Source organism: Pelmatolapia mariae, linkage group LG3_W (genome assembly GCF_036321145.2).
Source record: "Pelmatolapia mariae isolate MD_Pm_ZW linkage group LG3_W, Pm_UMD_F_2, whole genome shotgun sequence".
NCBI lineage: Eukaryota > Metazoa > Chordata > Actinopteri > Cichliformes > Cichlidae > Pelmatolapia > Pelmatolapia mariae.
In genome coordinates, this window is record NC_086229.1 from 53,167,637 (window position 1) to 53,193,333 (window position 25,697).

General features: G+C 39.5%; 2 protein-coding genes across 2 annotated transcripts; one reads left to right on the plus strand and one right to left on the minus strand.

Annotated features, from left to right (window-relative positions):
• The first annotated feature begins 16,611 nt into the window (after positions 1 to 16,611).
• Positions 16,612 to 19,463, plus strand: LOC134616983 (uncharacterized). The gene is made up of 6 exons (XM_063462129.1): positions 16,612 to 16,732; positions 16,825 to 16,870; positions 17,297 to 17,388; positions 17,762 to 17,872; positions 17,994 to 18,270; positions 19,143 to 19,463. Exons 1-6 carry the CDS (start codon positions 16,641 to 16,643, stop codon positions 19,350 to 19,352), a joined length of 828 nt encoding a protein of 275 aa, XP_063318199.1. The 5' UTR covers positions 16,612 to 16,640; the 3' UTR covers positions 19,353 to 19,463.
• A 3,424-nt stretch (positions 19,464 to 22,887) lies between these two features.
• LOC134623749 (uncharacterized) lies at positions 22,888 to 25,179 on the minus strand. The gene is made up of 9 exons (XM_063468773.1): positions 24,861 to 25,179; positions 24,682 to 24,731; positions 24,289 to 24,434; positions 23,954 to 24,185; positions 23,785 to 23,860; positions 23,426 to 23,703; positions 23,217 to 23,294; positions 23,053 to 23,129; positions 22,888 to 22,957 (listed from the first exon to the last, which is right to left on the minus strand). Exons 3-9 carry the CDS (start codon positions 24,294 to 24,296, stop codon positions 22,888 to 22,890), a joined length of 819 nt encoding a protein of 272 aa, XP_063324843.1. The 5' UTR covers positions 24,297 to 24,434; positions 24,682 to 24,731; positions 24,861 to 25,179.
• Between the last annotated feature and the right edge of the window lie 518 nt (positions 25,180 to 25,697).

Below are 25,697 nucleotides of genomic sequence, written 5' to 3' on the forward strand. Positions count from 1 at the left end.
AAATGGGCTGACATATCCTGAGCATAACCATGTATAATTTCCACTGAAGTTAAAAAGAGGTGCTTTGCAACATTAAACTGCAGTGTGCCAAATAAAAAAGTCAAATACGTATTTTGCACGGGATTATAAGGCACATTAAGCGAAACAAAGCAGTCAGATAAATCAAACTTTATTCAACTCATTCTTCTTGCTTCCTCCACTTCTGTACCATTGATTCATTAATGCTGTATTCTATCACAGCTGCTCTGTTCCCATGTTGTTGAAGTATATTAATGACTAACCTCGTATTGTGGATGGATTATCTCAGTTGTTCTCCTGACTGAAGTTTGGTCCATTTACAGCATCCTGCCATGCGATTGCATTTGTCTCTAACCATCAGGAACCTTCACGTTAACTTTTATCGAGTGGAAAAGTGTTAGCGTTCATCCTGCAGCTTCACTGTTTATGTTATGCTGTGTCACTAGCGATCACGTAGCACATCATTATATACCACCTAGCCCAACTTCAGTAACCCTACAAACGTCACTGCTGTTTAGTTTCCTGTCTTCATTTATATTGGAAGTGATAGCAGAGCAGTACGTTTGATTTTCTTTTCAGAAATCTCTCAGTCAGAACATGCTATATCATGCTTAGGTAACTAGCGAAACTAGCGAGCTAACTTCCGCTAGCTTCCTGCTAACTTCTAACTCCGTTAAATGTAATAAATTCTGTTTTCATGGATGCCTGGATTTTAAACTTCATAGTTACACCTGGTAAAGCAGCAATGCTGATCGTTTTATTAAAGATGAAAGAATTTAGACAGTTTTTAACTCTCAGTGATGCTGCAGTGTTCGTTTGACTTTGGGACCTGAAGAGGACGGAGTTTACTCCCAGATTTACGAGCACCTTAGTCCGACAAATACGGTAATAATGACTGCCCGCTTGCATGTTGTACAAAAAAATGTGCTTTGGTGGGTATCTGACGGACAAACACCAAACCAGTTCCACATCACTGAAGTTGCACCATTTTTACAAACCAATTCTGGTTCATCCGTTTCACTCAACAATCGGCGATGTGTGTATGAAAACAAAGGCACTGCACATGCGCGTTTTACCCATATTCTATCGCGATATTTCATTTTCTTATCGTTGCCTAACATTGTACCGGTATTACCGTGAACGGTATAATATGGCCCAGCCCTAGTCAGGTGTCTTCAAACCAAGGCAGGAGCATCTGTTGCATCTGTTCTGAGTGAGGGACATGTACCCATTAAACTTCAAACAGATGAAGGTGAGGAGTTTAATAATAAACATTTCCATCAGCTGATGGTTCAGTTTAATATCACACATTTCTCTGTATAAAGCCATGTTAAACCAAGTGTCGTGGAAGGTTTTAACAGAAGCTTTAAGGGCTGTATGAGAAAATACTTCACATGTGACATTATCTGATTTAAAAACATGAGGACTTATATTTAAGCTTTACATTCAGTCGTTCTGGTATTGGGCCCAAAAAAAGAAAAGAAAAAAGAAAGAAAAATGAAACACTTTAAGCCCTGACTATGACACATAGTTTTGCCACTTTTATCTCTTTTTATGTGATATTCTTGGTGATTAATACACCAACAGGACTGAATTTCATGCTTTACTGTTTAACCTCAAAGTGGTTTGATTTGAGGCTCGCTGTGACAAACTAATAATTCCCCTCAAAGGTGTTAAACCTAAAGTAACGAGTCTGTTTTGAAAATGTAAGGAGTAGAAAGTAAAAAGTTGTCAGAAAAATAAATACTCAAGTAAAGTACAGATACCTGCAAATTCTACTTAAGTACAGTAATGAAGCATTTGCACTTTGTTACTTCCTACCTTAGGCTGTAACCCTCGATAACCATCAATTTCATTTTGGAAAAGTTTGTGTGTTTTTCCATTTGATGAGATGCAGTTTTTTTCTTTTGAAGGTCCTGATGGTGATCACCACACCGTGTTTATGTGCTAAAAGAGAAATCATTTCCTGCCTTGTTACTAAAACTGATTCTGAAGTACAATTTCACTAATTCAGAGGGTACAACAACACTGCCAGCAAATTGAAACTGAAAAAAAATTGTAAGCAAAAAAAAAGAAGTGTGAAAACTTGGTTATAAATAAGGTTTTTATTTTAATTTCTATATTGTTGGAATGAAATAATTTGCATTGCCACAATAATGCTATGCTTTTTATTAATAAGTGTTATAAAGTTATATAGTGTAGTATTAAGTGGACATGGCCCTGAAAATAAAGGCATTAGACAACGTGTCCTTGGTGGGTAGAATGCTGTAGACTCTCGCCCATGCTTGCCTGGGAAAAAGTAGATAACAGGGGACCATGTCTAGTGGAAAGTTACTGAAAGAGCTTTTGTAATAAAACTGTTAGAGGCACACCACCATTTTGAGATCCACAGCAACGTGTCATGCAGGATGCATCTCCCTCCTAGGAGCAATTGTGTAAGAGAATAAAAAGTGAATTGATCTACTGAGCAATGTTTTGTCTTCCATCGGATGCCTATGAGGAATCAAAAGACCTCAGTGAAGTGTTGATATTTAACAATTGGGGGCTTGTCCGGGATTCCGATAGGATGCTAAGGAAGACAGATTGTGTGGTCTGGGGGCTCAACCAGCAAAGCGAACAGAGACCCGGGTCATTTTAAAATAAAGGTAAGCACCACCTGTTAAATCCAAGTGTGCATATTGGAGCTCATCTAAATTGTCTGTTCGCCAAGTTGATTGAATTCTCAGTGTCAATTTGCTGCAGTAGACAAAGAGGCTGTGTGTGATCTGTCCCAGGGCGTTAGAGCAACTAAACTGTTGGTGTATTAAGCCGAGTAAACTAACTGGCTGTTTTGGATGGCCACTGAACGAGTAAGAGTAATTATCCTTAGCCGTGGCGGCTCCACTCGCTTTGGACGCGAGGTGAGACCCATGGGACGGGAGCTAGGGTGGTGACCTGGGAAGTTGAGGACCCCCGAATAACTAAATCGAGGTGTGGGATCCTCGTCACAGTTGAATTTTTCATGAGAATAGGCCCCCCCAAGTTTCTCTGCTAGCTAGATAGGGCCACGTAGGGGAGCGGAGGGGAGTGGAGCAGAGCGAAGTCTCTGCAGCAGCGCTTCTATGCTGTGTGTGTGTGTATGTGAAACCGCGAGAGGTCGCGTCTCGATTGAAATCGAGTAGTTAAATTTGCCACAGGTTACAGCCTTTTTGAGAGTGGGCCTAAGGTCTTTCGCTGTTTCAATTCCGAGCTGAGAGCTGGGAATCCTGCTACAGTGCCTTTAGATTGTGAGTGTGTATAAAAAAGTTAAAATTCGTTACAGCTGATAGTATTTATGGCAATGGGGGTGCATTCGTTCAGTCAGATTCAGATCCCAAGCTGGGTTCGCTGGCTATAGTGTCTCTAGACTGTCTGGGGTTTAAATTTGGGGTTAGTAAATTAGGTTTAAAGTTGAATTTGCGTCTAAAACTGTGTACTTGGGTTTTGCAGAGCGAGACAAGCACTCTGTAAAGTGTGTTGAGTGCGAGGGAGAAGGAAATGTCTCCCAGAGTGGAGTGAAGCAGACTGACAGAAGGAGGAAGAGCAAAAGACACCAACTCAGAGGGGAGAAGCTGAGTGTGAGGTGGACCCAAGGAGGAGCTAGGAGAAGCAGTCTGTGTGAATGCAGGGGGAAAGTGCCTAAAACAGAGAGTCAAGAGCAAAAAATAAAAGGGGTAAAATTACAATGGGTCAGGCATAACAGTTAAAGCAGAACAGGAGGAATTGGGAAAAGAAGGCAAGGGAATATTTAAATTAGCAATAAAGGGAAATGTGTTTAAAGAATCAGAGAATGAGAGTGTCAAATAACTAGGGATGAAAATGATATTAAATAAATCTCTTAGTGTGTTAATACAGGTAACTACGGACCTGGATCAACTGCCCATCACGAGCACAGCAGCCGGAGCGAAATGATAGATTAACATAATGGGAACCACACCCAGCAAGAATCAGCAGCTGTGGAACGGACAGCAGCAAGGAGAAAATGAGAAGAGAAATGAAGGGTTTAAGGGCACATAAAAATTGGGTCGAAATTTGGGGCCAACTGACTTGTGGAGGTTGAGAAAGTGTCCGGAGCATCACAACAAAAGGTGAAACAAAACACACACAAGCAGAGAATTGTGAGAGAACGGCAGCTTTTAAGGAAACGCCTTTTTGGAGAAAAATGGGAGCTAAGCAGCTAACCCAGAGAGAGGCTTTGATGGATCTGCAGCTCCACTGAACACACACATACAATTAACCCGCCTACAAACGCACACACATGCAATGAAAATCAGCTTACACTCATGAACACGTCAATACTTTTCAGCAATATTAAAGCAGGGAAACTTAACACACACTTGTTGCTGAGTTTATCCACTATTGACAAATAAAATCTCTGGGTTGCAGGACAACAAATTTAAAAAAGGGAAACTGGTTTGACCAACCAGTGATGAAACAATAAATTTAGTGGTTAAGAGAGTCAAATTGTGGGATGTTTTCTGTTGATTGAACAACACAAGTGAGTTACTGAAGGAAGGAAAATCTCTTTTGTGAGTTTAAACATGATCTTAAGAATTTAAACATGTACCTGTGTTGTGCTGTCAACTAGGTGGACTGTTAGTTGATTATATTATTAAAAAAAAGGGGGGAGAAGGCTGACACAGGGCCCAGCCCCGCGTTTCTCCCCTCTCCGTGTAACACAGCAAACAGCACATCATTTTCCTGTTCGTACACTCCTGTCTGTTTTGTTTTGTTTTTTTTCTCTTTATGCTCAATTACAGGCTGCTTTGTCGGACCTGGAAGCCGAGGCTGACCTGGACTCCTGCTCTCCCCTCTACCATCTTTAATGTGACGCTGCAGCAGCTGGACCCACCACAACAACCTGAAACTGTCAACGGTGCTGCAGGAAAGGGATCTCACACAGCGGAGTCGGAGGGTGCTAAACCCAAGGCCTGTTTCACTACACGGAGGGAAATTCCCAGATGGCTTCAACTAACAGAGCTGTGACGACATGACCATCAAGCCCGAATGAAAAGTGAGGCCGAGTAACAGAATGCTGACCTTGATAACTCTGTATTAACACTGTGCAGGGCAGTGACGGACCAACACAGATGATTGGGCAACAGAAAAAAAGGTGTGGCAGAGACAGAAGGAGCAACTGAGGTCAAAAGGCACTTCAGAACAGACAAAACACAGAAGAAGATGCAGGTTTCACCTGCGGTGAGTATGGACACTGGAGAAAGGACTGCCTCAATTGGGGTCAGAACCAGGATGGACAGCACTGTGAGCAGCAGCAGCGGTCGCAAACAGACTGAAAAGGAGGAGGGCAGGACCCCAGGGCACTCTTCAGGCCGTGGTTTACCCAAGACACCAGAACAGGAAAGTGATGAACACACACACATCTACACACACACTGGCTCAGTATGAAGTGATACACACACAAACACATGTGCACTTGTTGATTGAGTGAGAAATGACGCACACGCCTAAACCGAAATGCTGATCCACACACAAATACACATGCACACGCTGGTGCAATGAAGAGTGATGCACACACACACATATGCTGATGCAATGAAGAATGCTTTGCTAACAAGTGCTCATGCTGATACGCAAAATGCTGCACACACACACGCATACAGACTCTGTTACAAGAAGCCATTGATTACTCAGAATGCATTTTATGTTATCCAGACAACCAAACAAGGTCTATAAATCTCTTCTTATGAAAACAATGTCTGTGTGTGGTGAGAGGGTTTCTTGCACATGGCTGCATGCCTCCAGATGTCTGTTTATGGCTGCTCAAGGCCTGGACTGAATTGTTTACTGTGCTTCACACAGCCCTGATTAGAGATATGTGGAGCAGTGGTACAGAGCGAAAATGACAAACTAACTGTGTAAAGTTTATTTTGAAGTAGAGATGGCACGATACCACTTTTTTATGTCCGATACCGATATCATAAATTTGGATATCTGCCGATACCGATATGAATCCGATATAGTGTGTTTTTTAATCAATAAAACTGTTTTTTTAATATCTTGCTGCTTTTTGTAGAAGTTCATACTCAAGTTTAAAAACAAACAAACACTAAAGCTATTCTGTTATACCTGTATGCAAAAAATACACTGCACCCAAAATATTTCATAGTTCAGCAATACTGATCAATCTAATAAACTTAAACCTACTCCATCCTCCCTATTCTGGTATTTTAAAGAGTAAGCAACCTAACTAATAGGGTTCTAAAACACCCAGCTAAAAAAAAAAAAAAAAAAAGGGAACCACCCCCACCCTCATGATGCTTAATCGATGTAATCAACTTTAATTTGATGCAGTGTGAAAAAAAATGCACAGAAATAAATTATTTTTCAAGAATAATTAAATAGATTCAACATCTTTCTTCAACAGAATTGCAGACTGCACAGATCGTACCTTCCCAAAGGAAAAAGTACTATAGCTTACTAGGGTATATTAGACTTAATAGTTACTATATACAGTAATGGACTTCTATACATTTTACATCAGATTAAAACTTTGGGTGTAAGATTCAGATAATTATTTATTAAAAGCTAGACATTTTAAATGAGAATAAGAAAGAAAAGTATGTCTTTGTGCCCCCCTTTTCCCTGTTAATGCCCTATCGGCCCCCCTGGCTAAACTTTGCTAGATCCGCCCCTGCAAAGTTACCAGCTGTCAGTTACGTAGAAAAAGCTCCTGGTGTACAAAGTAATATTAAATAAATTCTAACAACAGATTATCAAGCTTAAATGTGCTGCTGTTGTTCAGCCGCTGGTTTACTCTTTCTGGTGCAAAGTGGGCCAAAAACAAGCAAGAGAGACGGACTCGCGACATAAAAGCCGATCAGCTGATCATTAATCAGTTTCACGATTGAAGCAGCAGCAGGAGAGGGAGGGAGAGAGAAGAGGCAGTCGCTCCATATATCGGTTGTTAAGCTTAACGCGAGAATGCTTTACAAACATTCAGAGATGAACTTATACATTTGCTTTACTTCTCTCTGGGATAACTTCCTCGGATGAAATGCCGGATTGGTAGCGAGGCTACAAATACACACAGCCGCTCTATCACGTGATGCATACTGCTCCAACGTGCTACGGTTATGAGCCGAGTTACGCCATGTCGCAAGTTTTGTGAGGTGCTTTTTTGATATTTAATGGATCAGATTACATTTTTTTTATTTCTCTCCAATATCCGATCCAGTAATTTACGTATCAGTATCGGACCGATACTGATACGTAATATCCGATCGGTCCATCTCTATTTTGAAGCGCTGCATTTTCTATGATTGAGATTTAATTCACGGAGGAACAAAAGCAGTTGCATTCCCCCTTGATAGGTCTAGTGACAGCAGGTGGAAAGACCTGGGCAAATTTGTGGACAATTGTAACAGAGCTCGCAATTGGCGAGTCACAGAGTGACACTTAAGTCTGAGTTCAGACCAAGAAAGTATCGGAAACTAATTAAAACCAGGAGCAGTGAATGCAACTCTGCATGCTACGGCACCTGAGGTTCTAATTCCACACAATACTGTTCCATTAGGAAGCAAAAACTTTCTTGTGAATTTTCTGGTTGATGTTTGGGTTTTTCTTAGCACTAAGTTGATTTTTCTTTCTCTAAGAGAGAGAGAGGGTTTTATGCTTGGACATGTCTGGAACTGGCCCTAGTATTTCTTATTTTTATTATTATTTTATGGTTTACTTTTGTTTTTGCTTTTGCTACAGTGCACTGAGATAAGAAATCTGAGAGGTGTGATCCACCGGTGGTGATATTTTGTGAGTTCATGATTTAACAATCAGCTCTCTTTTAAGCAGGACTGCAAGATTAAAATTTAAAGTGCTACGAAATATTCTTACTGGAAACAGTCACAAAGTGTGCTTCTCTATGATTACAGTGGACTTTGGAGAAATTCACTTATATGGGACACTGATCATGTGACATGGTAAGTCCTGAGTCTAAAAGGATTGCAGTAAGTCAATCCAGTCCAAAATCATAAAAATTGTTTTGTTTTTTTTTTCAAAAATCTGACGTGATCTTGCTGTTGATGGAGACTGGAATATTTTGCGCGTGAGACTCCACTATCAGCAATATCTGGTATGTATGTGTGTGAATGAATGCGTGTGACTGGACTGTGATGTAGTGATGTGTCGTTCGCGAACGAAATGGCTCTTAGAGCCGGATCTTTGACGTGAACGACGCGAGCCGTGGGGTTTTTTTTTTTTTCATTCTCTCACCCTCTCTCTCGCACTTTTTTTCCGCTTCACTCCGCATGCGAGCCTTGTGCTTCGCGCTGGGCAGAGGGGGGAGGGGCGGTGGTTACACTCAGTAGCACAGGAACAGAGCGGGAGGGAGAGAGAGAGAAAGAGAGCCAGGGACAACAACGTCACATTAGAAAGGTAGAGTAATCATCCACAACTATTTTCAGTTGCAGATGATAAAGGATTCAGAAAGTTTATTCATGCAGATCCATATGACAGAGAATATGCATGTTCTTTTTGTTTTCATATTTTAATTTATATTTAATTGTGTTGTGGTTTGCAGTGTTTTGTGTTGTTTCACTTTAAATTTGTTTAAAAGGAAAAAGCTGAAAATTTATAATTTTATATTATTGTTAATAATTAATTAAAGCAACAAAACAACCTGAGGAGCCGGTTCGGAGCCGAAAGAGCCGGCTCTTTTCAGTGAGCCGAACCGAAAGAGCCGGTTCTCTAAAAACAGCCGGAAATCCCATCACTACTGTGATGGACTTACGATGTGGACTAAAGTTTTGACTGACTTGAAATTGAGATTAAAGACTGGACTTATTCTTTGAAGAGAACTGTGTTTTATTGGCCGTAGTATGGTTATTGTTGGGAAAATGCCAAATGCTACAGTGGAGAAAACTTTTGACATCACTCATCACTGGAATATGTTACTATTAACCATAGCAGGCCACTGTGGAAAAGTCAATTAAATTTTATAGAGGAAAATAGCCAAAACCAAAACAATATTTATGAATAACATAGGGGCATCTACTAGGATGTGGTACTGCAAAAGAACAAAAGCAAAGTATTGAAAGAAAACTCATTGTGTTTAGCTTTGATAAATTCAAATTAAAGTGTACCATTACACTCAGAGGATCAACATGAAACCAATATATCCGCATTTTGTATGAAGCACATGACTGATAACTGTTCTGTCCTGAGCTTTTGTTTCCTATAGCACCCACTTAACCACACCACCAGTTTTCACGCCAAAGGAGGGTAATTGCAAATGTTCGAGGGAGGGATATCACCTAAAGTGGGAAAGGTAAGCCCCGATGGGGGTGATAACACCATAAATGTCACTTATGGTCAAATTCCTAAAATTTGATACCAAGCATAAAATTTTCCGAAATTTAGAGACAAAGAGGAGTTCTAGATAAACATGATTAAGCAAACCCCACAGGGAATGGAGGGTTCAAATCTATAATATTTGAAATAACACCCAATATAATGTTGACTATGTTGATTATGTTTATTCCAATGTGCAGAGATTGGCTAATCTGACCAGGGAATGCAATAAACTGGACTGTCAAAACAGTCGATGTTAAAGTCACTTTTGACAGTCCAGAGTAGGATGGTGTTGGACATCCTCAGGGTGGAAAAAGGGTTGGTGTGACCAAGGTATGGTTCGGCTTGTTGTATGTATATTTCAAAATGATACAGCTCTGGATGGATGACAGACATTATTAAATGAGGAGAAGGAATTTTCTGGGATTGAAGATCCTCTGGATGAGTGGTTGACTGAAGCATGCAGAAAATAAAAGCAATTATTTTATCATTGATTTGGTCACTGATTGATAATTGGCCACATTCACAGCTGTATTGACTTGTTGTGGACGCGGTCTATATCATGTTTAAGGACTCTAATTAGCAGTTCTAATTAACAGACTGAAAACAGCGACATTAAGGGAAGAAGATGCAGTGCCACACTGTGGAGGGGGCCACCAGCTTGTGTTTCTTTAATGGAGTTGCATCATAGTGAGGTTGGAGGTGTGTCTCACAGTAAGAGGCCAGACAGACTAATGTTGGGAAATCAGTTTTACACCCGGTTCTTTTTTATTCCTCGGGCCTCCAGAGATGGCACCGGACCCAGTAGTCATTTTTACAAAAACTTTATTCATCTTTATTTAAGCATGCACTTCTAGAAGGGAAGACGAGGCCGGTGTCCCTCTGCAACAATCTTCACCCCTTTGTTAGTCCCAGCCAGCTTTATAGAGGGACCCTATCATAAATCCCCCACAGTGTGCTGCAAACTCTGTGTCTGTGTCTATGTGCACGAGCACGTGAGTGCCTGTGTGCGCGCGTACCCACGTGTCTATGTGAGTGAGTGTGTGCGCATACCTGTGTGTATGTGTGTGCACGTGAGTGAGTGTGCATGTAGATGTGTGAGTGTAACAGTTTAAGCACTGTGTGTGTGTGTGTCTGCGTACTAACCCGGTCATAAAAGTCCATCTCCCTTCCAGACCACAGTTATCAAGTTACAAACTTTGAGACCCCCACACAGGTATGCCCTGAGGAATTTCCACTTAACATTAACTCCTTTCTGTCTTAGCTTCACAGTTCAAACTGGGGGAGGGTCTCCTAAGTTCATGACACAGTCAGGCCTTTATTTATATCCAGGGCAGTGTCAGTGTCTCTACAATAATTCTACGTTCTATCTTAACACATTTCTAAACTCTAAAACAAGTTAAACATTCCTACATGTCTAAACTCTAAAATAAGCTAAACATTTCTACACTAAACAGGACTTGATGGCTTTCAGCTTCCTCCCAGTGCAGACATCACAGGCCACATCTTCAGGTCCAGCATAGCAGTGATCAGCTGGAGCAGCTTGGATTCATGGCCGAATCAAGACATAAATTCCCCTGCTGTGGTCAGTGAGGGAAAAGACAGTGGGGAAAATGGAGTTGCAAATGTGAAGTTCATATTAACACACGGGTTTTGTTTCTAGGCAGTTCTGCGGATGCAGGCACTGGGCAGAGCCAGGAGTTTAACAGGTTTAAGATGATAACTAAACTAACTTCATTCCCTAACACAGGGTGGCAGGGCTGGAGCAAAGCTACTCGAGAAGAGACTTTCTGATGTTGTTTGAGAAATGATGTCACAAACTTTTTAATTTTCTAGCTCTGGTGAATTGACACATGGGAGTGTGTCAAAAGGGGGGAGTTCGAGTTTTAACATGAAATAATGGTTTCTATGATAATTTTATGACTTTGTGTGTTTAGTAATTTAGGTATGGTAAAACTTAAGATTATAATGACCCACAAGAACCGTGGCTGAGTATCACACTGGAGGGGAACCTGTGGGACAGCAGGCTGAATGAAACACATGCTTTTTGTTCACATGTTAAAATGTGTGAAAGGAGGGAGAAACTTTGGATTGAAAATGTTTGATTTCTCTTACTAAAATAGGCAGTTATAATTATTTTCGTACACACGTTGCAAATGTGCTCATAATGAGTTGGCACTCAGTCTTCTGAAGGTCAAAAGCTTCGTTTGGCGTGACTATCCGGAGTGATCTATTGTAAGAAATGACTTAGAGTGCAGAAGGGTAAATGCAAACATGCTTACACACATAGATAATAATTAGAATAATTCTCTAGGTCAGAGAGTCCCGAACATGATATTCTAAACCAACTTTGAATCACTGGAAGAACAATGGATAATAACATTAGATTATCAAGGCTAGGTAGAGAGGTGTTTTGCTTTTCTGTCTCTTACAGAGAAAGGAGCAGACACCAGACGAGGTCATGGAGATACGAGGATCTAGGGGTGGGCGATATAAACGATATACGATAGAAACGATATAGATTTGGCCAACGATAGAGATTTTGACTATATCGCTCTATCGCGATAGCGCATGTTGATGATGTCATCAAGCTGCGCCTGTTTTGGTAGAAAGTATCACAGCGGCTACAACCATTATCATCAGTAAATTATGTTCTCCTGACTGAAGTTTGGCCCGTGTATAGCATCCTGCTATGCGATTGCATTTGTCCCTAACCACCAGAATCCCTCACGTTAACTTTTATCGAGTGGAAAAAAAGTTGCCGTTCATCCTCCAGCTTCACTGTGCTAATGTTATGCTAACATAGCTGTGTCGCTAGCAATCACGTAGCACAACATTATATACCAGGTAGTCCAACTTCGGTAACCCTGCAAACGCCACTGCTGTTTAGTTTTCTGTCTTCATTTATGTTGGGAGTGATAGCAGAGCGGTACGTTTTAATTAGTTTCAAAAATCTCTCAGTCAGAACATGGTATGAAATGTTTAGGTATAAACTAGCGAGCTAACTTCCTGTTAACTTCTAACTCCGTTAAATTTAATAAATTCTGTTTTCATGTTTGCATGGATGTTAAACTTAATTGTTACACCCGATAAAGCAGCAACGCTGATGATTTAATTAAAGATGAAAGAATTTAGACTGTTTTTAACTCTGTGTTCGTTTGACTTTGGGACCTGAAGGGGACGGAGTTTTGGACCCAGATTACTCCTCACTACGGCAGCCGTAATGCTCTGACAATCCATCAAGCAGTCCATCAGCAGGCTTACCAAAGTTGTACTAAAACATTTTTTAACAGATTTCTACACGCCAAAATCGGTTCAAGGTCAGTGAGCACAACCAGAATTCATACATAAGGCACACTCTCGATTTTTGAGAAAATTAAAGGATTTTAAGTGTGCCTTATAGTGTGGAAATACATTATACAGAAGAAAAGAATATATCGTGATATATATCGTTATCGCACATGCTTCAAATTATATCGCGATATGAATTTGAGGCCATATCGCCCAGCCCTATGAGGATCCCTCGCAGCAGACACACAGAGACTGCGTCCCAATCCAGCAACCGCACACTTCGGAGTATGCATTTTGAGACTGATTACGTCACAGCCACGCGACGACGGCTGTCCCAATCCGAAGTGTACTCCAAATGCGGTTGCCAAATGTGCCGTCGATTTCCCCAAATTTGAAGTGTGGTCTGGTGTAGACTTTGTGGTCCCATATATCCCACAATTCATAGCGCGGCGGTGGGTGTGGATAATTTTACCGAAAAAAGTTGCAGATGGCTGAAACGGAGCGACCGAAGAGTACACTTTCAAAAGTGAGTACTGAATATTATGTCACTTATTTATGTGTGAATGTTTAATAATGACGAACATTAAAACATTACTGTTGGCCACATGTCGGCAGAGTTATGTGATGTTAGTGATGTTTGTACTAACTTGCCTTGCCCACTTGAAAAATGGCAAAAAATCATCTTTTGCATGGTAGGATCTTAACAAGGTTCCAACAACATGCAACAAGCAGAAATGGGAGTGAGACAAAACATTTAACTTACATTTCACAAACTTAAACTGAGACAGGCTGTTTTACAGCCTTTACTGTAAAATATACGCAATGCATCTCCCTTCTAGGAGTAAATGTGTAAGAGAATCAAGTGAAACGGTCTACTGAGCAGTGCTTTGTCTGCCTATGAGGAATCAAATGAACTCGGTGACGTGTTGATATTTAACAACATTTACAGTTTCATTTCACTTTTATCTTTTTTCAGTATCAATTGTTTCACTTTCAATACAAAATTCATTTTAAGGTGGCATCGTTTTAACCCCATAAACACACACAGAGGGTTCATAATACTCACCTTTATTCTATTTCCAGAGTGTAACAACCAACCACCTGTGTGAAATCTGAAATGCCCATGGTGTTGATTCAAAATGTGCTCTGGCACAATATACAGGGTGGGCCATTTATATGGACACACCGTAATAACATGGGAATGGTTGGTGATATAAAAGTCCTGTTTGTGGCACATTAGTATATGTGAGGGGGCAAACTCCTCAAGATGGGTGGTGACCATGGTGGCCATTTAGAAGTCGGCCATCTTGGATACAACTTTTGTTTTTTCAATAGGAAGAGAGCCATGTGACACATCAAACTTATTGGTAATGTCACAAGAAAAACAATGGTGTGCTTGGTTTCAACGGTGGGAAGAAGCCGGAGTACCCGGAGGGAACCCACGCAAACACGGGGAGAACATGCAAACTCCACACAGAAAGACCCCGGCCTGATGGTGGAATTGAACTGAGGACCTTCTTGCTGTGCAGCAACAGTGCTAACCACCGTGCCACCCTAAACAGTTAATATTTAATAATCAAATTAATGACTAAAAAGGCACTGATCTAATTAATATCAAACTTAAAACAACCAAAAACAAATACGTACATAATAAACAGTCAAACAAAATTTAAAACACTTGATACTTGCAGTGGTTGGCAGTTTCTTTTTATCCAGACTTGACAGTAGAGGGCTTTCAAAACAGTCTCTGATGGTGTCTGAGGAACTGGAACAGGTTTTGGATTCAATGTGTTTGAGGACTTGCATGTTGTTCTTCAGATGCTCGGTGTAGATTAGCGTTCTTTCCTTGCAGTCTGAAAGCAAATACAAAGCACAATAAAGCAAACTGCCCATTTCAAAAGCAAATATACAATCTTACATCTAATAGAACTGACACAATTAATCGTATAATGATTTACAATTGTGATGCATTGCAATGCGGACATAAAGCATTCTTAATCCATTCAGAAGAAACTAATCGATTATTAAATACAGTCCCGATGAAAAGTTTAAGACCACTTGAAAAATGGCAAAAAATCATCTTTTGCATGGTTGGATCTTAACAAGGTTCCAACAACATGCAACAAACAGAAATGGCAGTGAGACAAAACATTTAACTTACATTTCACAAACTTAAACTGAGACAGGCTGTTTTACAGCTGATCAAATGTTTAGGACCACATGCCTTTAAAAAGTCAAATCTGTGCAAAACTGTGGATTCATTGTCATTTTCTGTCAGGTAGTCAGACTGTCAGGATGTTCTGATGGCAAAAGCAAAAAAACTTTCCTTGTTGAACATGGTCGGCTTGTCGAACTGCATAAGTAGGGTCTCTCACAGCGTGCCATCGTTGCTGAGGTGGGATGCAGTTAAGACGGTCATTTCTTAAATAATCCTGGGGGTTATGGAACAAAAACGTGAAGTGGAAGACCCTATGGAGTTAAATCAGGGCCATAATGTTTGTTTATTAAAAAAAATAATTGAAATCGAAAATATGTAAACTGAAAGCAAAAGTCACATTTTTAGAGTGAACTTTGAAAAAGAAAGAGTTGGATATAAAATTTTCAGATTCAGATCTTTTAAATTAATGTACAAAAAAAAATTCTTCAGGTTCGGATTTTTCTCTCAGCTTCAATTTTTTTTTTCACTTTCAAAAAAAAATTCTTCAGGTTCGGATTTTTCTCTCAGCTTCAATTTTTTTTTTCACTTTCAGATCTCTATTTTTCAGTTACAGACTTTTGGCCCTGTTTTGGCGTGGTGGGCGTGGCTACACACAGAGGGGCGGGGAATCATGAGTGACAGCAGACCGCTGCAGGCTCAAGATGGTCCATTTTTCATGTTGCCTTCAGGAAACCTGGGAATGAACATAATTTATCAAACACCTCCTGCACTGTATTATTTGATAATGTTTAGAAAACATGTCATGCATAACTGCTAAAACTCAGTTACTAAAGCTCTTTCAAGCAGTAATGTGTACAAATTACGCCGTAACTGATCAATTATGAGACGTTTTCCCAGCCACTACGTGAGAAGTGGTCATTTCCCATGCTCTCAAAGTAGCGCGCATTGTATCGGGTGGGGGCTGCTGTTAACTTGTCCCTCAGTGAACGATGGCGTCGTCTTCCAACAACACTGCTGGCGCGAACAATCAGGTGAGTGTTCAAGTTTGGAACAATTACACTGCAGTCTGTGAATACTACGAATTTAAGAAGTGGCTATTGTTACTGTTATTTTTTTTCTGTTTTTTTATTTTATAACGTTTTTTGCTGAAATGCTAGCTCAACAGAAACGCCTCGCTATCATTTTCGGCTGAAACTTACGTCCTAGTTGATCTGTAAGCTTGGAGAACAACAAAGTTAGTGAAGTAACGTAAAATTCTTTGTATTTAATTTAGGAGCAGCTAAAAAGAGAGATGCTTCAGCGACTACTGCATAAAGTTTCCCAGGTCATGCACAGACAACCCCTCGATGTGGACTATTTGCAGTTTGTTATCGACCATGAGATGGTCCTTTTAAGATCTTTGTCCGATCAGGTTGAGATCCCTCAAAGTATTATAAATGCTCTGATAGAGCTGTCAACTGTGCTCAGTATGGAGGACGTCAATGAACAAACCCCCTCTCAGATGTCAGTGTCAGAAGGAAAGCTGGGACGTCCAAATTACAATGTATCGCCTGTACAGCTCCAGATACTGACAGAAATGTTCTTATCAATCACCCAAATTGCAAAACTTCTTGGAATATCTGTGAGGACAGCGAAACGTCGTTTGCATGAATATGGCATTTCCATAAAGCAGTGCTACAGTACAACAAGTGATGAAGAGCTGGACAATTTAGTAAGATCTATAAAGACAAGAACACCTCATGTTGGATACAGGATGATGAAAGGGATGCTTCAAGCCATGGGCCACCATGTACAGTGGAAGAGAGTGTACTTGTCGATGCACCGTGTGGACTCTGCTGGTATTTTCTCAAGAATGACAAGGCTGGGATTTGTGGTCCGAAGGACATATTCAGTGCAAGGTCCTCTTTACTTGATGCATATAGACACAAACCATAAACTAATAAGGTAGGATGAAGTCTGACAATACTGCTAAATACTGAATTATGTTTTATACCTGTTAATGCCCTAGTTGTTGTTTTTTGTTGTTCTTTTTACAGATTTGGCCTGGTGATATTCGGAGGGATAGATGGGTACTCAAGAAAGGTGATTTTTCACTTTCAAAATTGAGCTGAATGAGATGTTAATTGAAAAGTGAAATACTTGTGTTTTGGTCTACCATAAAACTTACCATATACTGTAATATAGAGATCCTTCTGTAGAACAAAATGTTCCTAATCTGTTTATGTTTGTCAGTATTTGGTGACTATAAATGCTTGGTAAACTAATTCTTCAAGTTGCTAAAAGGATTTTTTTTTTTACCCTTTGCATTTGGGTGAATAGTTGATTACAAGTACTGCTACATCTCATGGCAGCTTGCTACCTTGGGAATTATGTAGCCTGCTTTTTTTCTTGTACTTATAAATATAAAATAAATGTACCAAGCTACAATACCTGATAAACATGTTTCTATCTTTAATTATAGTAACTTGACTTGACCAAGTTTCCACTTAATGATATTTACATCTCTAGATCATGTACCTGGGTGCTGCTGCCAACAACAGAGCATCAACTGCACTTGCTTTCTTCTTGGAGGCTGTACAAAAGTATGGCTTTCCATTGAGGTAAAATCTACACAAAATTAATTTTCACAATGATTGTGCAAATGTGTAAATATGATTCCCCCCCCCCCCCCCCCCCCCCCCCCCTTGATTAGCAGTGTAATTATTTTGACATGCAATATGTAAACTGTAGCCTATATGATCAGTTGTTTATACATCCCCATACAGTTGTTTAAATGGTTCAAACATTTAGAATTCTTGAAAGGTGTGCTTATACAGAGCTGCACACTGTTGAATGACCAAAACAATAAACTTCTAATAACCAGTCTAAAGTAAAACTATATTAAAAACACAAAGGCTGCAATAAATTTTAAGAGTGACATGTTTTTTTTAGATTTAAAACAAATTGTACTGTCGATGTTTAATTTTGTTTCAGAGTTCGAGGGGATCAAGGGGTGGAAAATGTTGGAATAGCAAGATGCATGTTCACCATCCGGGGCTGTGGAAGAGGAAGCTTTCTGTCAGGCAAGAGTGTTCACAACCAAAGGTATGTGTAGTATTTGTATAAATGTCCCATGGAAATAAGAAAAATGTTCTTATATATTTTTCAATTCAGTGAATTTCTGGGTAAAATTCTGAAAACGTTGCCATATTTTGATGTTGAACAGAATAGAGCGCTTGTGGCGAGATGTGTGGATGGCTGTTTCAAGCGTGCACTATGAAACCCTTCACAACCTCGAGGATGAAGGCCTTCTGGATCCAACTGATGGTGTCCACATGTTTTGTGCCCAACATACATTTCTTCCACGTCTGCAGAGGGATCTGGATGTCTTTAGACAGGGTTGGGATAACCACCCTCTAAGGACAGAGAGGAATCTGTCCCCACAACAACTGTGGACACTGGGACTCCACCAGAATCCAGTTGATACTCCAGACACAGTGGAGGTACTAAAACAAATATAAATTATACAATCCCTCTTTAATCAAGTTTCAAAAAGTGCACTTGGAGATGTTGAAAAAAACACGGTGTGCTGTCACTGCAGACTATCAGCTTTAAGTTGAGGGTATTTGCATCCAAATCAGTTAAAAGTTGTAGGAGTTACAACAGTCTGCATGTGTACCCCCCACTTGTTAAGTTACCAAAAGTAATGAGACAGAACATTAATCATAACTGAAACTGGATCGCAGAGACTTCAGCAGATGTTGGGCTTCATACCTGCTGATGCTCTGTCAGGCCTCTACTGCAACTGTCTTCACTTCCAGCTATTATTGAGGCATTTGCCCTTCAATTTTGTCTTCAGCAATGAAACACTGCTCCGTCAGATTCAGGTCAAGTGATTGACGTGGCCACTGCATAACATTCCACTTCTTTTAACTATTTGGTTTTTTTCTGCAGAATGCTTTAAGTGATTGTCCATCTGGACCATCAAGTGCTGCCTCATGAGTTTCGAAGCATTTGGCTGAATATGAGCAGATATATTGCCCAAAACACTTCAAAATTTATCCTGCTGTTTTTGTCAGGAGTTGCTTCACTAAATACAAGAATATCACATCCCTGGCCATGGAACATCAGAGAAGCCAATTGTTCCATTACTTTTGGTTCCTTAAGTGAAAGGCACATATGAAAACAGTTCAAATACCTCTGCAGTTATAGCCAATCGTGTTAGTTCCATTTCAAATCCATTGCGTGGCATATAGAGCCAAAAGTAGAATTCCCATGTTCCAATATTTATGGAGCTGACTGTTTGTCTTGAATTTCCCAACACTGTTTTTGAATTGTCATTTGAAATATCTTTTTTTTTTTAAAATCATCACAGGAAATCGAGGATGCGTACTTGGATGTCAACTCTATTGGTGAGCTGGATGGGAGCAATCCTGGAGTAATTCTTCCATCTGTTGAATGTCCTCTATCTGAGGAGGACATGGCAAGACTAAGAGACACTGTCAATGTAACAAGGCCCTCTCAGTCACATGGCCGAGACATTTATTTGGATGTACTTAACTTTGTACTAACTCACCGTTCCTAGGCGGCAACATTTTTATTTTGAATTTTCAACCCAGAGAAGGTTCATGAATAGCTCAGACTTTTATTTGATTTGATATACATGTAAAATGAACCTGCCAGGAAATTTTTATGTGAACACTCAAACATCACATTACAAACTACTTTTTTTTTGTCTCTGGCACATTTTTCAACAGTGAACCTGTATGTTTTTGTGTGCTTCATGCCACTCATTAAAGAACTCTGGCTGTCAATCTCCAACTTTGAAATGTGCTTCCTGAACATTAAATGGAAGGAGCAGCATTTTGAGTTACACCTCAAAACTATTGATAGACAATGCTATGCTTTACACATTGTTAAATTCCTGGCCAAGATGAAAAGCCTCCAGCAGAACCATTCTGAATTGACTATAGGACTTCATATGTTTCACAGGCAGGACAATGGTCTTAGCACAGGATGACACAACAGGATAGCAGATGCTGTGATTTCCAAAGTCAGCTTCACAATTGTGATTAAATTTTACCACCACAGCAAAGTCCTTCTTTTCTGAGGGGAGGAGAGGAACATGGCCTTGACCGGTGATCCATTGCAGAAACCTGGCAGGTGTGATAGATCTTGGGCCATCTTTGTCAGCTACATGTTCTTGACCTTCTGTTAGGATAAGAGTGAATTTTAAGACGTTTTGAAGAACCCTGGCCTCTTGGACAAAAAAAATATCTAAATATTTGAATTCGATACAAGTGTAACTTTTGTCACAAAAACCTTAGAATATAATTTTGGAATGTGACAACTATAAACTAGACAAAAATAACCATTTACCTTCTGACTCATAAAGCAAGTCCTGAATGAAGTTAACCAGGTCCAGCTCAACCTGATGCTTGGAGGTTCCCTTCTCACTCAGCTGAGGGTGAATGGACGCCATGACAAACTCGGCATTAACCTATGATGATATTAGAAAGCAAAGCAACCCAACGGCTTGATTACTTCAGGGCTGCAGTATTCGGGCCCTAGAACTTTTCCACAGTTTGTCACATTACAGCCACAAACATAAATATATTTTATTGGAATTCAACATAAAAGACCAATAAAAAGTGGTAAACAATTGAGAATTGTAACAAAATTCATCCATGATTCCAAACATTTTTTTTACAAATAAATAACTGAAAAGTGTGGTGTGTGTAATTATTCAGCCCCCTCAGTCAATACTTTTTAGAAACACCTTTTGCTGCAATTACAGCTCCCAGTCTTTTAGGGTATTTTTCTACCAGCTTTGCACATTTACAGACTGACATTCTTGCTCATTCTTCTTTGCCAAACAGCTCCAGCTCAGTCAGATTAGATGGACAGCGTTTGTGAACAGCAGTTTTCAGATATTGCCACAGATTCTGGATTGGATTTAGATCTGGACATTGACTGGGCCATTCTAACACATGGAAATGTTTTGTTTTTCTATTGTTGCCCTGGCTTTACTGTATGTTTAGCAATCATCAGGAAATGTCTATGGGCAACTGACTACACTGAGACCAAAGGGGGCTGAATAATTACAAACACCAGAGTTTTCAGTTATTTATTTGTAATAAATATTTGGCATCATGTATGATTTTTGTTCCACTTCTCTAATGTACACCACTTTGTGTAGGTGTTTCATTTAGAGTTGAAATAAAATAGATTCATATTTGTGTCTGTAATGTAACAAAATGTGTAAATGTATGTAATACATACATGTAAAACTGAAAATACGTTTGTACTCACTTTCACATCTCCCCCAAGGACGAAGAGAGGCTGGCAGATTTCTGGGTATTGCTTAATCAGCAGGTGGAGGCCATACAGCTGCAAACCCTCCTTGAGTTGTTCCAACATTGGCTGCAATCTAAGCACAGCATGGAGTGTAATGGCTCTGTGGGTACAAAAAAGAGATTAAACAACATCTTCAGATGCTATTTTTCTCACATTCATATAGAAAAACGAAAACATGTCACAGCATACCGGACAATCGGTTCCTTGTTTTGAACCGAGATGGCTCCAGTGAATCCACAGTTTAAAATCTCATCAGTAAGGCCCTGAAGTGACTGCTCAGTTGAAGATTCCACCTAAAAGTAATTTAACAGATGAAATTATATAGCTGCAATGTGTACTAAGGCAATATTTTTACTAGTTATACAGCACCTGGTCAATCAGTAACCGCAACTGTGAATCTGCCACTGTATTTTTATCCAGCTGTGTTGGGTTGATCTGCCCATTGCAGAGGTAACTGTAAGCCCACTGGCTGAAAAATGTAGGGGCAGGACCTCCTTGTGCCAAACTGACGGCCAGAATCTCACCAACAGTCCTATTTATACAAACAGCATGAGTGTATTGCTTATAGTATAAAACATGACAGTTTTCCCTTTCTTTAAAATAAACATGCCTGAACAGTCCACTGTCAAAGTCAGTAAGGGAATAGCGTGGACTTTTTTGGTGTGGTGGTCCTTCAAAGAAACGAGTCTCGATTCCGGCGACCATTTCTATTGAGAGAAGAAAGTTATGAATTATCCGATGTAAAACATTCATTTAGAGCTGGGTGAAATAAGATTTTTTTCATATCACAGTATTTTTTTCATTTGAGGCAATATATCATAATGTGTCTCACTGATTTTGAAGGCTTAACATGACAGATGTACTGAAGCAACATCATACATCTGTTCCAGATATGTAAAAATTCCATTCAAAATGAAAATATTGATTCAAAAAAGATGCCCTGCGATGGACTGGCGACCCATCCAGGTTGTACCCCGCCTCTCGCCCTGTGACCGCTGGAGATAGGCACCAGCACTCCCCGCGACCCCACAAGGGATAAGCGGCCAAGAAAATGGATGGATGGATGGATGATTCAAAAAATAAATCATAGTATACAGAAAGGTGTACTTGAGACAATAATATTGACACCTTTTATCAACACCAAACCAGTAAGCTCATAACACAACATAGTCACATCACAGCCATGCTATGGTTAAAAAAAAAGACTATTTTCCCTGTGTTACCGGTGTTTTGGTTTTCGACCTTGGTTTTCTCATTTTTGGTTTCGGCCAAGAACTTTCATATCAGTCCATCCCAAATTATAAACATGATTGATGTATAGTTTAGTAAAGGAGAAATATAGTCATATTTACAACACAACTGGAGCAGAGTTCACTTAGAAGATAAAATGTATATTACAGAAGTATAAAATTTAGGGATTAGTCATTTCTTCAACATAAATAATACGAATGGAAAAGTAATTGATCTCTTTAAGTTCACCTGTGAGAAATTCTTTTCGAAGGGCACCAGTGTCGATTCCTGCTTCCCCAAAGGACACCTTCAACATGGCAGTGGGTGAATTTTTTTTTTGACGTTGCCACTGCAGAAGGCCTCTCTCCAGAATGTTTGTTCTTGAAATAAGGATGCTGAACTGCTTCTCCACATCAACTCTTTGACAAATCGCATCCAGCACATCGTCGACACTAAAAAAATCAATAAATGAAAGAATAAACACTCTTTATTCAGTTCAGAGTATTAATAGTCATCTGTGTGTGTGATGTTTTTTACCTTTTCATATGGTCCTCTTCTACTATGTTCTCCTCAATTTCATCCACGTCTATTACATTTTTGCTTCTAATAAAAATAAAGAAAAAGTTGTTGTTTAAATGGGAAATTCTCAAGATGTTATATCCTATATGATATTTTAAAAGCCATGCTTTTTCAACTACCTTTCTCCGCATGTGCTTGCATGGATTTCAAGGAAATAAGGTGCAAATTTCAAGTTACAGATAGGACACTGAAGTTTCTAAAACAGAAATGAGAGTTAAAATATTGAATAGAGTTCCATTGTAGTTATGTTAATGGTCTATACTCATTTCTATTAAGATATTACTTCTTCATCCAATTCCTCTGTGTCGGTGTGCTCTTCAGAAGGCTGCACGGACACTATTTGGACCTCGGTTTGACATGCCTATCATAATTAATAGACATATAACATTGCTGATTAAGATAAAAAACAAGTGGGTCAATGTTTTTATTGACATTTCAATGCAATGCAATTTCATTAAAATAAATGCATATATTGTTCTAAGATGTATGTACCTCTGTGTCTTCAGCTGAAGACCCAGACTCTGTGCACTCCTGCACATGAAGAGCCAAAATATGCAATGGCAGACTTACTTTGCATGTTTGGCATTGTGCTTTGGGCATATTTTTAAATTCAACTGCATCAGGAGGTAACGGAGTAAGGTCAAATTCTTGCTGTAAAGGTACTATATACAGCAAGTTTTTCCCATTTCCTGTCATACTGCGTATTAGGGTCCCTGTGTAACCTTCAGAATCAGGAGGGACCAGTGTCAGTTTCCTTTTACCCTGACCACCTGAAAAAAGTAGAGCCCAGATCTAGTTCACATAGGTGCAAATTATGTGACTATCATGTAATAAACATTTGTTACCCCTACCTGTAGCCTTGTAGAGCAACCATCCTCCAGTCAGACCCTGCATTTTAGGATATTCACTTTGAAGAAGTCCAAATAACTGCAGAAGAAGATCAATATTGTGATGCCTGCAGACTTGATGATCTTTACAGAGACATATAAGTCTGAAAATCTATATATTTATTCCTTTAACCTCTTCATGGTTCATGTCCCTGGACATTGTGAGATGTCTTTTACCCAGTCCTGCCTGTGCAAGCTGAAATTCCTCAGAGGAGGTAGGTGTTGTTACTGCATTACAGTTCAGCAAGTATACATAGAAACTGAAAGGCTTCCATGCTTTAAAAGGTGGTGTCACAGGGATCCTTGGATTATGCATCTTTCGTTTTCCAAGAAAACTTTTTTTTCCAAAGAAACCAGGGAAAGATCTGAACGGAATTAGAAAAATACATGAAAACGACAGCACAGTTATAACACACCAAAAAGGTTAAAAACTTTTTAAATAATTTATTTTCATATTTAATTTAAAACCTTGCCATCTCTTGATCTACAGAGGGAGGTCCCTGTTCCTGCCTTACTCCCTGTGCTGCCTGGTGCTGTCCCTGAGAAAGATTCTGAGTGAGCACAGTAATAAGATTCTGTGCAGCGGCTTCCACTGTAGAATTGTAGTTCACATTCTAAAAAACACATATATAAAAAAAAATAATAGGTAAAACATAACAGAAATTATGAAATATGTTAAACATAGGGATGCACCGATACCGGTATCGGCCTCGATACCAGATTTTCTAAAGTACTCGTTAAAACTCCCCCGATACCATGGTTTGAGAAAGAAGACTGCATCCTAAGCCCGATTAGTTATGGAGTCTTTTAAAATGTTTTCCATATTTTTGGGGAAGGATCAAATTGTTAATATTACTTTACCTTTCGAAGTAAGTTTCAGCCGAAAATGATAGCGAGGCGTTTCTGTTGAGCTAGCATTTCAGCAAAAAACGTTATAAAATAAAAAAACAGAAAAAAAAAATTAACCGTAACAATAGCCACTTCTTAAATTCGTAGTATTCACAGACTGCAGTGTAATTGTTCCAAACTTGAACACTCACCTGATTGTTCGCGCCAGCAGTGTTGTTGGAAGACGACGCCATCGTTCACTGAGGGACAAGTTAACAGCAGCCCCCACCCGATACAATGCGCGCTACTTTGAGAGCATGGGAAATGACCACTTCTCACGTAGTGGCTGGGAAAACGTCTCATAATTGATCAGTTACGGCGTAATTTGTACACATTACTGCTTGAAAGAGCTTTAGTAACTGAGTTTTAGCAGTTATGCATGACATGTTTTCTAAACATTATCAAATAATACAGTGCAGGAGGTGTTTGATAAATTATGTTCATTCCCAGGTTTCCTGAAGGCAACATGAAAAATGGACCATCTTGAGCCTGCAGCGGTCTGCTGTCACTCATGATTCCCCGCCCCTCTGTGTGTAGCCACGCCCACCACGCCAAAACAGGGCCAAAAGTCTGTAACTGAAAAATAGAGATCTGAAAGTGAAAAAAAAAATTGAAGCTGAGAGAAAAATCCGAACCTGAAGAATTTTGTTTTGAAAGTGAAAAAAAAAAATTGAAGCTGAGAGAAAAATCCGAACCTGAAGAATTTTTTTTTGTACATTAATTTAAAAGATCTGAATCTGAAAATTTTATATCCAACTCTTTCTTTTTCAAAGTTCACTCTAAAAATGTGACTTTTGCTTTCAGTTTACATATTTTCGATTTCAATTTTTTTTTTAACTAAACAAACATTATGGCCCTGATTTAACTCCATAAAGACCTAAAAAATCCTCAACCCAAATTAATCACTGCTGCCGACTGCAGCAAACGGCATCTGAGACTGAAGGACTTCAAAAACAAATTCTCTGATGAGAAAAAAATATAACCTTTTT

What these genes read in the sequence shown, in the direction of transcription:
- LOC134623749 (XM_063468773.1), bottom strand. An exon ending in CTTCAGCTGAAGACACAGAG is followed by an intron (nt 23,295 to 23,425) that starts GTACATACATCT and finishes TAATTATGATAG; the next exon opens with GCATGTCAAACCGAGGTCCA. An exon ending in GCAAGCACATGCGGAGAAAG is followed by an intron (nt 22,958 to 23,052) that starts GTAGTTGAAAAA and finishes TATTTTTATTAG; the next exon opens with AAGCAAAAATGTAATAGACG.
- LOC134616983 (XM_063462129.1), top strand. Translation starts at nt 16,641, where the DNA reads ATGACAAGGCTGGGATTTGTGGTCCGAAGGACATATTCAGTGCAAGGT. An exon ending in AAGAGTGTTCACAACCAAAG is followed by an intron (nt 17,873 to 17,993) that starts GTATGTGTAGTA and finishes GATGTTGAACAG; the next exon opens with AATAGAGCGCTTGTGGCGAG. An exon ending in ATACTCCAGACACAGTGGAG is followed by an intron (nt 18,271 to 19,142) that starts GTACTAAAACAA and finishes AAATCATCACAG; the next exon opens with GAAATCGAGGATGCGTACTT.